Source organism: Rosa chinensis, chromosome 4 (genome assembly GCF_002994745.2).
Source record: "Rosa chinensis cultivar Old Blush chromosome 4, RchiOBHm-V2, whole genome shotgun sequence".
NCBI classification, from domain to species: Eukaryota; Viridiplantae; Streptophyta; class Magnoliopsida; order Rosales; family Rosaceae; genus Rosa; species Rosa chinensis.
In genome coordinates this window covers 57371166-57384364 of record NC_037091.1, presented here as the reverse complement: position 1 = coordinate 57384364, position 13199 = coordinate 57371166, and the positions used below count along the sequence as shown (strand labels likewise).

The 13199-nt window shown below is 37.2% G+C and overlaps 1 protein-coding gene across 1 annotated transcript; it reads left to right on the top strand.

Moving 5' to 3' along the window:
* The first annotated feature begins 1027 nt into the window (after positions 1-1027).
* LOC112199632 lies at positions 1028-3488 on the top strand. The gene is made up of 6 exons (XM_040519129.1): positions 1028-1305; positions 1539-1631; positions 2092-2393; positions 2489-2617; positions 2717-3034; positions 3121-3488. The coding sequence occupies exons 2-6, from the start codon at positions 1589-1591 to the stop codon at positions 3256-3258; spliced, it is 930 nt and encodes a 309-aa protein (XP_040375063.1). The 5' UTR covers positions 1028-1305; positions 1539-1588; the 3' UTR covers positions 3259-3488.
* Positions 3489-13199: the final 9711 nt, after the last annotated feature.

Sequence of the window (13199 nt, the reverse complement as noted above, 5' to 3'; positions counted from 1 at the left end):
AGGGCTGTTTTGTTAGTACGAAATTTTGCCCAAAAAAAGAGAGGGAAGATTATTTGGATTAGCGCCAAGAGTAATACGGTGACGTTTATGCGTTGCCAAGTCTTCTTTCCTCTTTTTTTTTTTGGTAAAGTAAACATACAAATGTATTTTACGACGGCAAGATAAAAATCCGTCGCAATTGATTACAAAGTTACTACGGCAAATATTTTCCGTCGCAAATAACTAGGCTTAATCGCGACGGAACATTTTCCGTAGCAATAGGGTCTCTATTGCGACGGCAACTGTTGCCGAAGTAAAAAACCGAAGCAATTGCAATTCTTTTTAGTAGTGAAAGTGTGATCTAACCACCCACTTCAGTATGGGCTATTTGATTCAAAGCAAGAATGTGACATATAGAATGTCTAGAGATGAGCGCTCTAGAGCTAATTGGTTAGCTCTGTATTAAGAAGTTAAACAGTTTTTAGACCAACTTTTAAATCACATATCGGTATCTCTATCGTTCAGTTGTTAGGTCTCTATGAGTACATCACTTATGTAAATTTTTAGCCAAATTGATAATTGTTTGGGTATTTATAATCGTGATTTACTAATTATAAACACAAATGATTCAAATTGGGATGTTTTACGTTGCTCAAGTAATATTAGATTGTCAACTTGAGATGTGCATAATTTATGACTAAAGTGTTTGCTCACGATCCATAAAACAACAAACACAGAAAGTCGATATATTCAATGTGAAAGTTCTTACTATAGGGTTTCATGCCTTCTGGAATTAGTTCTCGACTTCTCGTGATCGGTGCAAGATGGGAGAGTTTTGATGTTTCCGTTTTATTATCTAAGTTCTAATTTCCTATCGAGAATAATTTTAAAGAAAGGAAGGAAAAGCGTAGGAAGCGGGGTGTATAATAAGCTGCTCCAACAAATCCAGAGGCACTGCCCAAAATAGGATCCGACTTCAACGCAGAATATCAATGAAGGTTTAGCCAAGTGCTTCTGGCTACTCCTCTGTTTATTCAAAAAAAAAAAAGGATCCGACTTCAACGCAAAACTGCTGTCTTCGTATTTGGGATGCTCAAATTTTTTCCCTACTGTCCTAATTAGTTAATCATCCTTTTGGATCATCGTACAACTATTAACTACCCTTCACCAGAATTTCAACCAACACAAAGCAAGAGAAACAAAGAGAGCACAGACACTAAGTTCGTTTCAAGGGAAGGAGGAGGAGGCCTAGCTAGTTCCCCACCAGAAACGACAGTTTTCCTCTCTCTTTTTCTTGCCGGAGTCCTAATTGTTGCCCTGCACCAGGTCGCTTTTTCTTCCCATTTGCATGCATTAATTAACTTAATGCAAAATAAATATGTCGTCCTTGTTCATGATGATGACACTGGTTTCAATTACAACTTGCATCTGTTTACTCGATAATATCAATTGTATTGTTCTGTTTTCTGTCTTTTCTAACTTTTTGCTGTTTAGCTTTCATCACCTGTATTGATTGAAAGTTTGGATATGATTATACATTTACTGTGTCTTTAATACAGGGAAATGCCAAGCTTAAGGACCTGAAACCTGGTTTGAGTCGCATAGTATAATGGAATCTGATTCAGATGTTGATTTTGCTAGCGTACATGGAGGTGACGTACTCAAATCTCAATTTTCCAATACTTTGTGGGTTAAATTGCGAGTGTTAGCTCGTGATCTTGACACTACTATAGTTCTTTGTTTTTTCGGGTTTGTCAGATGGGTTTCCTCCTATGGTAGTCGGTAATGGAATTGGAAACATCCCAAATAGTCAATTGGTCCAGTATGAAAGTGCAGCATGCATTGTAGATAATGGATGCAAGAGTATGAAGGGTTTTATGTATCTCAAAATCGATGGTCGAGGTGCACGCATTCAGTAGAGAAAACATAAATCAGTTTTAATGACAAAAATGGATCAGCCCAAGCAATCCGCAGTTATCATGCTTTCCTACAGGGAGAAAATCCATCGACAACCCCGAAAGGACTTCATGTATGTACTCAAGTCAGCATGGTCTTCTGTTATTTCGAACTCACTCATTTATCATTGAGTACAACATTGCTTAAAATGTGCAGGTGCTTCTGATCAGAAGTACTTATTCCGTCCTAAAGCAGGACTACGCATTCCTTGTTCAGCGGTAGAGAAGCCAACTCCAGGATCCTGGTCTGAAATCTCGCCTTCAGTCTTTAAGCTCCGCGGGGTGAACTATTTCAAAGACAAACAGAAGTACCCTGCTCCAAACTACAGCTCATATGTACCAATTGGTATTGATTTGTTTATCTGCCCAAGGAAGAGAGATCACATTGCTCAGCATCTTGAGCTTCCTTCTGTAGAACCACATGACAAAGTTCCTTCCCTCCTTATTGTTAATATACAGGTAACTACCTGCAGGCTCATGTTAGATGACACGAGTCTTTCTAGTGCAGTGTTTTCCAACTTGTTTATCAAGCTAATAAATTATTGTTGTTGCAGTTTCCTACATATCCTATTACAATGTTCCCTAGTGAATGTGATGGTGAAGGCATGAGTCTTGTATTATACTTTAAAGTCAGTGAAAATTTTGACAAAGACATCTCTCCTCAGTTTCAAGAATTCATCAAGGTTGTGAATATCTTTACTGATCTTTCAGTATCCACATTTTCTGATTTTGGTGGTGCATAGAGTGTAATATTTGTTTTCATTCTTTGTTTAATGGCACAGAGATTTGTTGAGGATGATACCGAAATGGTTAAGGGGTTCACAAAGGAGTCGTCGGTTCCTTTCAGGGAAAGGCTAAAAATTATGGCTGGATTGGTTAATCCAGACGAGGTCCAACTGAGTTCTGCTGAGAAGAAGCTTTTAAGTGCTTATAATGATAAACCAGTGCTTTCGCGCCCTCAACACAATTTCTTCAGGGGACCTAATTATTTTGAGATTGACCTAGACATACACACGTTCAGCTACATCTCCAGGAAAGGGCTTGAATCATCCCGAGACAGATTGAAGAATGGGGTATTTAATTTGGGATTAACAATCCAGGTACATTAATTCACTATTTTAGCACAATGTGACACCCATATACTAGTTGAACAATCAAAACTAAGTGTGTTTAAACAACATTTCAGGCACAAAAACAAGAAGAATTACCGGAGCAAGTCTTGTGTTGTATGCGCTTGAATAAGATTGATTTTGTAAACCATGGTCAAATACCTACTCTTGTTACCATGGATGACTCACTTGGACCAGCACCTGTGGCGTCCTGAAGGGTTTGCAATAATTTATTAGTTCCAGCGAGAAATTGATCAGAAGATGTATTTTTTTTGTTTTTGTTTTTGTTTTTTTTTTGGTAAACATTAGATCGTTACTACCCATTCAATGGTGCAAAGGACTGAATAAAGAAAAATGAGAAGCAAATGGAATATTATTTTGCAAAATGGCATCAAAATCTTGTACATATTGTACCCGTTATGCTTTATTACAATTCATTTGCCAACTTTCCTCTGTTATTATCCTTGAGCCATATTTAATCTTAATCATGGTGACAAACCTCAGAAGAATGAAGTTTTAAGGTCATAACTGAGGTTAGGATGATTACTCAAGGTTCTCAGAACAGAACAGATACCAAAAACGACATTACTGCATTTCTATATACAAAAGAACGCACATAAGACCTTAAGTTATCTCAATACAGTATGCTTGCTTCTAAGCTAGCTTACATGCAACAAAAAAAAAAAAAAAATTGAACTAGACTTCTTCCTGCCTTCTTTCGTATTACCCCTTCTCTTTATTAATTAGCATTGGGATACTTGGCCTAGATCAAAACTACGGCCACAAGTGAAAAACAGATTTTTGCCTCAAAATCGTCTCGGCCAAAATTAGAGGCCGAGAGACTTGTGATCCAATTGTTCTTTTGGATTGCACGGGCGTGCCAACTCGCGGTCGATTAGTCAAGCAAGGTTTTGATTAATATTTGTGCTTGATCTGACTTCTTCAAATTGTGGGCCGAGGAAGGAACTGTCTCGGCCACTAGGTTCAAATGCCTTTGTTGCAAGGACTTTCGGCTTTTTCACCGATGTTGCTTCTCTTTTTGATTTTTTGATATAGGTTGCAGAAAGTAAAGGTGCGCAAATTAAATAACGAAAAATCAATACAAAAATATAAATTGCATGAAATTTAAAGGGCCTGAATAGTAAATTGCAGGAAAGATAAAGTGCGGAATCTAAAGAAAGCGATAAAAATTGACTAGGCTTGAGAGAAAATATAGCAGAAAAGTTCTACAAGAAATTCAGTAGTATTATGTTGGTCGGGGCCTTTTACAATAAGCTGGAGAGTCGTATTTATTCAATTACAAACGTAAGGCTTAGGAAAGAAATTACAATTGAATTTAAAAAAAATTCGGTCTCAATGACACAAAAAATGTCCATAATTTTTTGCTATTTGCGACTCCATTCTCCTTGTTTTGCTATTTAAGATAGCTTTAAATAAATATCGTCTTTCAATGCTTCCAATTAGCCCATAAACGTTGATTTGTTGCCATGCAACATGTTGCTCCTGTAATTGATATGTAATGCCATTTATTGGTGTTAAATACCAAATAAGAAATCTCGGCGAATCTCAATAAGAATTAATGATAATAATCTGACGTGGGCATGAATATTATCGTTAAATGCTATAATCTCCCTCTCATCTAGTGGCTAGGGCTTCGCGGGCCAACATGCTAAAATTAGCTACAAAACACAAATTCAGACAAGTTTTGCTTGATTGTGGAAATATCAAGTTTGGTTGACTGATATGAAACACACAGAACTATGTTTTGTTTTGTATTTTTTTTTTTTAATCAAGATCACATGGTTTCTCAAAAACTTTCTAGGCCCAGAGACTAATCTGTGCCGGGCGATCATGTCAGCACGCTTCCTCCCCCCGGCCACTAAGAATAGATTGGGATTTAACACACATAACTATGTTATTTGTTCTTCTTTTAACCCTGGGCTTAAAATGGAATTATTTATGACCCAAAAATCGATCTAACATTTGACCTATTATTTATCTTGGCTCTTATCTTTTCTAACCCTTTAGCAGATGACACAGGAATTGGGATTCTCTTCCACACTCACTTGATAATACTGAGCTAATGGCGGGTTTGACGTGATTTGCCTCGTAAGGATTAAAATATTTTGCGATATTTCCGATATATCCCCCGATATCTCCCTTTTTCGACGAACCGATATATCTTAGGGGGTTAAAATCTTATTTTCTACTGTTTTTCCCAAAATTTCTCCGACATCATCAAAATATCCCGGATATATTAGATATTTAAGATATATCCCCGATAAAGTGAAGATATATCTGTAAAATCTTATTAAAAAAATAAAAAATAGAAAAAACTCAGTAATTCTCTAAATGCAAATATGTGTGAAGAGAGGTCTCCTCAAGGGAAATCTGGGTGAGGAGAAATCCCCTCAAGGCGAATCCAGGTGAGGAGAAATACCCTCAAGGTGATTCTGTGTGAGAAGTAATTCTCTAAATGCAAATCTGTGTGAGGAGAGATCTCCTCAAAGCGAGAGAAGAAATCTTCTCAAATCGAATTTGGGTGAGGAGTATTCCCTTTGAGGGAAATCCGAGTGAGGAGTGGAATCCAAGTGAGGAGAAATTTCTTGAAGGCGAATCTGGATAAGGAGAATTCATGATGAAGCAATTTCAAAAAGTAACTCATTCACTTTATCTTTCTCAATTATATGGGATTGGCCTCAATTATATTAAAGTTTCAGACAAAGAGAACAGACTATTGAGTTATGATCTGCTCTGCAAAAGAGTGTAAAAAAAATGTGGTCAATGAAAACAACTATATAGATCTACTTCATGTTCCAAGTGAGCCACTTGATAATGGCATTGATCCACTTCATAATTGGATGATGCATGCACACCTCGATGATGAAGTTGGAAGACCTCTTCCACAAGTTGTAGAAACTGCAACTAATGTTGGAATCAATGTAGAGAGGGTCTTATCTGAAAAAGTTGTTAAAAACTCAGGAGATAATTCAGATAGTGGTGATGCGTGGGGTAGTACAGCAACTCCAGATAGTTCTGATGATGATGAAAATGGTGGAAGCAGAACAGGTGGTGGAGGTGAAAGATATGACTATGGACAATCTTCTGTGGGTGGAGGATTAAACCAATTTATCTGTGAAGGTAATTTTGATCATGCCACTCAAGATAAAAACCACGGAGCTAGAACAACTGATCATGGTGCTCAAGAAAAGACCCGATATGGGAGAAGGACTAGAGGTGCAACTGATGATCAAAGTATCCCATCTGATGTTTCTTCAATTGACTTAAGTTTTGACTCTATCAGTTTAGGCACAGAGCGCAGTGAGACCACTACTAGAATTTTCCCCAATAGGGACTAACTAGTAGCTAGCCACTAAAAATGATCAGTCGGAAATGGAAATAGTAAGCCACTGATGTGAATTTTCAGTGGGATAAATTTTGTTCACACTGTACAACAATGGGTAAGTGAATAGTATGCATATATTTGTGACTAATTTATAGTTCAACCCACTGATATCGGTGTCAACCATGGTAGTGGAGCTGACACATCGGTTTCGACAATCTTTTATAGCCGTCGGATTAGTGATGAAGAGCTGAACGATAAGAGAAAGGCTTTTCTTCCTTCAACCTCTCTCTCTCTTTACTCCTTCAGAGTTCAAACCTAATTTAGATCTAGATCTGGAGGTTTCTCCCCTCATCTCTATCTAAATCCAAACCTAAAAGAGATCTAGTTTTTTCTCAGCCGTTTTCAATCTCAGCAAAGAACTCCGCCATTGACATGCTTCCAAGCTCTGCGTCTCTGGTCCAAACGGCGTTATCGTCAAGCCAAGGAGGGATTCTCGAGAAGAACGACCCTCCGTTTGAAGCCTTCAGCTTTGTTTCTTTTCTCTCTGGATCTGACCCCTAGCCGCTTAATCTCCAGGCCTCAACCAATCGTTAGTTGAGGGTAGAAGTTGCTTGGACTTTTGTCAAATTAAAAACCCAATCTTGAGCCCTTCGATCTCTCTCTCGTCAAACCCTAAAATTTCATTCCCAGATGCCAAGTTCTCTCGCAATCTAGTTCCTATCAAAACTATGCCTTATCTTCTCCAGGTCTCCAGCAAGGTAGTTCCTATTCCAACTCTTCCTTGTTCTCATGGTTGTTGTTTCTGAATTTAATCTATTTTGATTTGGGTTTTTTGGTGCAAAATGGACCCAGATGGCTTTGGAATCCTATACATTTGGACCGTACAAAATTGGCAGCAGGGAAGTGTTTTACAGCACTAATCTATCGTATGCCTTGGTTAATCTGTGCCATGTTGTTCCTGGTACCGTTCTTACTCTCTTGCACTTACTAGAACGTAGAGATAAGTATAAAGTTGCAAACTTTTTTTTTATTTTTTTATTTCTTTTGACCCATTTCCCTTTTTTCTGTGCACGTCATATCCTTTTGTATGGTGTTTCGAGTTGAGTCAAGACATTGTTTTGCTTATGAAAGTTTGGTAGAATTTTTGTGTTTATCTGCTTGTGAATGTGCATTGAGGGATTTTCTTTTTGATTGAGATTGTGGCAAGGCAATACCGAGCTCTATGGGAACTAGAACATGTAGATTGCAGGTAATCTCAGCCTAGTGGATTTGGGAGTGTTCACTGATATACCAAATTCTTTCTCAATTTCATATATGTTCTCCTAATGGTATTTTACTCTCTTAAATCTAGAACATGCCTTTCATGTCAACAAAAGACCTGAAGCATGAACTAATCATAACTTTGGCATATATTAGATCTCTGTTATACATAACTTAGTTTACTGTAATGGTAATGGTGTTGGTAATTCATGGAGCAGTAAATCATGTTTTGAGGGAATAAAGCAAGCCTTGGTACTTAGAATTAATTACTAAACTGTACAAAGACATTGATGGATAAGCATGACTTAGTTTTGTAAAGTTTTAGACCATCAGTTTACCCTTCACTTCGATCTTCTCTCTCTTCCCTGTTCTTTTCTTTGGGTTTGTTGCTAGATTTGATGATTAGATTGCAAACTTTAAATTATTTTTTATGTAGAATTTATAATGCTGTTAGACTGTCTATCTCTTCTACACAATTATATCAACTTGCCTCTTTCTATTGCTTCAGGTCACAAAAGATGTCTCACTTTTATCTAGGTGGATAACTATTGATCTATATATTCGAGAAGTTGATAGCATGAAATTTGAACTACCCATGAATAGGTGCAGCGATAACTTGTCAAAACTGGAGCAAGGTATGGCATATTGCAGTTCAATTTATTTTTAATAGATGATGACAATATATACTTGTGAATCATCTGTGGTTATTTTTAATGATGACAATTTATTTTTAATCTATGCAGTTGCTTGCTCATTTTGTGGTGTTTCAGTCTACGATAGGTCACTGCTCAGGTGCTTTTGGGGGTTTGGAAGCTAATGGTAGAGTGAAATCCATACAACCAGGATGACTCCATCATTCCCTAAACCAATATGTATGTCTATACTCAGAGTTTCTATGTTTGGTGGTTTTTATTTATGAGGTTTGCAAGCAATTCACAAAGCATTGTCTTAGGTTAATTTCTTTTTCTCTGTTTGGTGTTTGTTTATTACAATAGAAATGGCTTCTGATATATGGCTTAGTCATTCCTGAAACAGAAATATTATAGCTACCAATTTTGTTTGCTTACCATTATAGCTAGCTTAGTCAAACACACACCTTTTTTTCTTTGTCATGACCTCAATATTTTGGTATCTACTGGAACTTATATTCCAATTAACTAAGTTCATGAACTGGTTTACTTGTGGGCATGTATTACTTGTTAATTTTCCTTTTAGTTAAGTTAATAGGATTCAAAATTTTGTATGATTATCATTTATCAGGTTCATCCTTTATCGTATTTGCAGTTTACTTTATGCATCCAATAGTTTTACCATAATGTTTCTGTATATGTTAAGATGTCAATTTATATATTTGTTAGAATAAGAACTAACTACTTGATTTTATTTGCAGGTTGTCCATATCAAAGAGGAGGTGCCAGCTGTGGGGAGGAAGAGTCTTGGATGTTTAAATTTTGATGGGTACATCTGTAATTTTCAGTCAATGTAATTGTTGTATAAAATATAGTATAAAGTACAGTAAGAATGTAAAGGTGCCGAGTGACACCTTTTTTTTTTTTAATTTAGCTTCACAAATCTGCCACTGATATCAGTGCCATTCCAAAGCCACTGATATCAGCACTGATTTTAATGCAGCCTTGCCTTGGTCCAAGTTATGTCACTGTTCAATTATTAGTGTGTAATGTCCCAATAGCACCTGCTATAGAGGGGACTGATTCCTCATTAGTGGCTGCATAGAGGGTAATAGAATTAGCCACTATTATCAGTGTGCTTTGTCCCAATAGAGACTGATTCAAATTAGTGTGGAATGGGAAAATTTCTAGTAGTGGACCTCAAATGAATCTCATGAAGACAACAATCAATTTGGCTATGACGTTTATGGATGTAATCAATATGAAGAAGTACATGATCAGTTATCCAGTTGGATTCATCCTTATTATCTCCTTATAGGGGCTATAGTCAGCAGCTCTAAAAAGATTATAACTATCATGTTCATCACCACAATTTGTATTATATCAGTCATATGTTTTGGTCTGATTATTGCACTTTTGTAGACTAGCGAGCGGCTTTTCAATCACTTAGAGTCTCTTTTTGGATGTAGATGAAATTGACATTCATATGTATTTATATGTAATTGCAATAAATTGACTCTTCCAAAAACGATATTTGATATCTTATATCTCCGATATTTTCGATATCTTCCTTTTTCACAATTCCAATAGATATTTAGATCTAAGATATTTTAGTCCTTACGTATGCCTTGAGAAGCTCATCTATTGAATCTTTCGGCTTCGTATCGTCTGCTTTTTTTGGTTCCTTCTTTAACTCTTTTTTCTTATCCTCATCTTTTTGCTGGTCCTACGACAATCTCAGTGCGGCATAGCTTCCTCAACTTGCTCACCACGTTCACTGGATCAATGTACCCTGTACCAATTTTTTTGTTTAAACCTTTTGTTCCAATTTTGACCTTCATCCAAATTTTCATGAAGTTGTAGTGGGTTAGGTAAGAACCAAGTACTCTAGGACATCATTTGATATTTGCCAATCTTTGATCCAACTTGTGATTAGGGAGTTGTTCACCAACCCCCTGCACTTGAAACAATCAGTGACTGATTTAGAAGTTGCAATTCACTATATCATGTAAAAATGATAATTGGTATATTGATGATGATTACAATTCAGAATATTACAAGATATATAAGAAAACAATCTAGTGAATCTACCTTCTATGGTATGGAATAATCTAGATCCTAAGTATTATCACAAAAATAAATTACAACGATTGACAAAATGTGAAGGGAAACAATTAACATTTACACCTAAATCTTTCCATATCATGAGAGATTCTCAACACTCCCCCTCAAGTTGGAGAGTGAATGTCATGAAGTCCCAACTTGGAAACTAAAGATTCAAAACTATCTCTTCCCAATGCCTTTGTGAAAATGTCTGCGATTTGTAGAGAAGAAGGAACATATCTAGTAGAAATCAATCCAGCTTGTAGCTTCTCTCGAACCACATGACAATCAATCTCTATATGTTTTGTTCTTTCATGAAAAACCGGGTTGGCGGCAATATGTAATGCAGCTTGGTTGTCACAATACAAAGAAGCAGGTTTATCTTGAATAATCTCAAAATCTTGTAAAATGTACCTCAACCAAGTTAATTCTTGACAAGTCATTGCCATAGCACGGTACTCGGCTTCTGCTGATGAACACGCCACATTACTTTGCTTCTTAGATTTCCATGAAATCAATGAATTACCAAGGAAAATAGAATATCCAGTTGTTGACTTTCTTGTTGTTGGACAACTTGCCCAATCTGAGTCACAATAAGCTTTTAAAGCCAAATCATTTTCTGATGGAAAGAAAATGCCTCTACCCGGATTTCCCTTAATAAAATGCAATACTCTCATGGCAGCTTCCATATGAGGCTTCCTTGGCTGATTCATGAATTGGCTAAGAATCCGAACAGAATACACAATATCTGGTCTTGTCACAGTGAGATAAATGAGTTTCCCAATCAATCTCCGATAACGTGTGGGATCTTTAAGAATTTCCCCATTTGTAGGTGTAAGCTTTAAATTTTGTTCCATAGGAAAATGACATGGACGTGCTCCTGTAAGACCTGCATCAAGTAGAATATCTAATGCATATTTTCGTTGAGAAATGAAAATTCCTTTCTTGGACCGTGAGACTTCAATGCCCAAGAAATATTTAAGATTGCCAAGATCCTTTATGCGAAATTCCTTATGAAGAAATGCCTTTAATAATTCAATGGCTTTGGGATCATTTCCAGTGAGCACAATATCGTCAACATAAATGAGCACAGCAGTGAAAGAATTACCAACCACACGTGTAAATAATGAATAATCAGCCTTGGATTGCCTGTAACCAGCCTTTTGAATAGCATTGGAAAATTTGGAGAACCAATTTCGGGAAGCTTGTTTGAGACCATACAATGACTTATTTAGTCGACATACCAGATTCTCCCCCTATCGACTGAATCCAGGTGGAGGAAGCATATAAACCTCTTCATGAAGGTCACCATGAAGGAACGCATTTTGTACATCCATTTGATGAAGACTCCAATTTCGGGAGGCAGCAATAGCGAGGAGACACCTAAATGTGGTGAGCTTGGCAGTGGGTGAGAAAGTCTCACAATAATCCACTCCTTCAACTTGGGTGTAACCCTTGGCAACGAGGCGGGCCTTGTAACGTTCAATTGTGCCATCTGAATTATACTTGATCTTGTACACCCATTTGCAGCCAATGGGTTCCTTGCCGGGAGGAAGAGGAGTAAGGCTCCAGGTGTTGTTAGCCTCCAAAGCTTGAATTTCAGATGTCATTGCTTCTTGCCATTGAGGATTTTTTATGGCCTCTGCAAAACTATTAGGTTCCACACTTCGAGTAATATTGGCAATAAAAGAACGGTGAGATGAAGAAAAACGGTGATAGGAAATGTAATTAGAAAGTGGATAACGCGTACCTTTATTAGGAAATGGCCACAAAGACGATGAATCCTCCTGGGTAGGCAGCACAACATGAGAACAAACATAATCTTTTAGTTTGACATTTGGTTTTCTAACGCGTTCTGAGCGGCGAAGTGCAGGTACAGTATCCTCATTAGGTACTGGAGGTGAAGATGGTGATGAAGGTGAAGAGTTGTCAAGTGGAGGGGATGAATGATGTGAAGATGGTGATGGAGGTGTCTGATCATTGGGATGGGTCTCATGGTCAGACAAGACATTTGGAGATAAAGAATTGTCAACTTGAGGAAGGGTGTGTTCAATGGGAGAGACCCTAGATGCAGACAAGGGTTCTTGAGGAACATCATTTTCAGGAATCACATTAGGAAGCACTGCATCATGAGGCTGCAGAGAAAGATTAGGAGAATCTTGCTTATAAGGAAATATATCCTCATGAAAAACAACATCCCTACTAGTGAAAAACTTTTTGGTAGTTAGATCATAAAGTTTATATGCCTTTTGACCAAAAGGATATCCAACAAATATGCATTTATGAGCACGAGGATCAAATTTTTGTTTGGGGTGAACATTAGTGGCATATGCAAGACAACCAAAAACACGAATATGAGAATATTGGGGAACACGTTGAAATATTTTTTCAAATGGAGATTTACCAGACAAAAGTGGTGCAGGCAGACGGTTGATAAGATAAACTGCTGTGAGAACACATTCCGCCCAAAACTCTAATGGAAGATTAGCTTGAAAAAGTAAAGCACGGGCAATCGTGATTATATGGCGATGTTTTCGTTCCACAACTCCATTTTGTTGGGGTGTGTAAACGCAAGAGTGCTGATGAATGATGCCATTAGCTTGAAAAAATGAACGCATGGATAAAAATTCACTTCCATTATCAGAACGAATGTGTTGTACCTTTTGATTGAATTGTGTCTCAGTAAAGGCAAGAAAAGATTTCAGAAGATTTTGAGTTTCAGATTTAGCATGCATAAGATACAACCAGGTACATCTGCTAAAGTCATCCACAATTGTCAAGAAATACCTTGCACCGGAATGAGATGCAATTTTGTGAG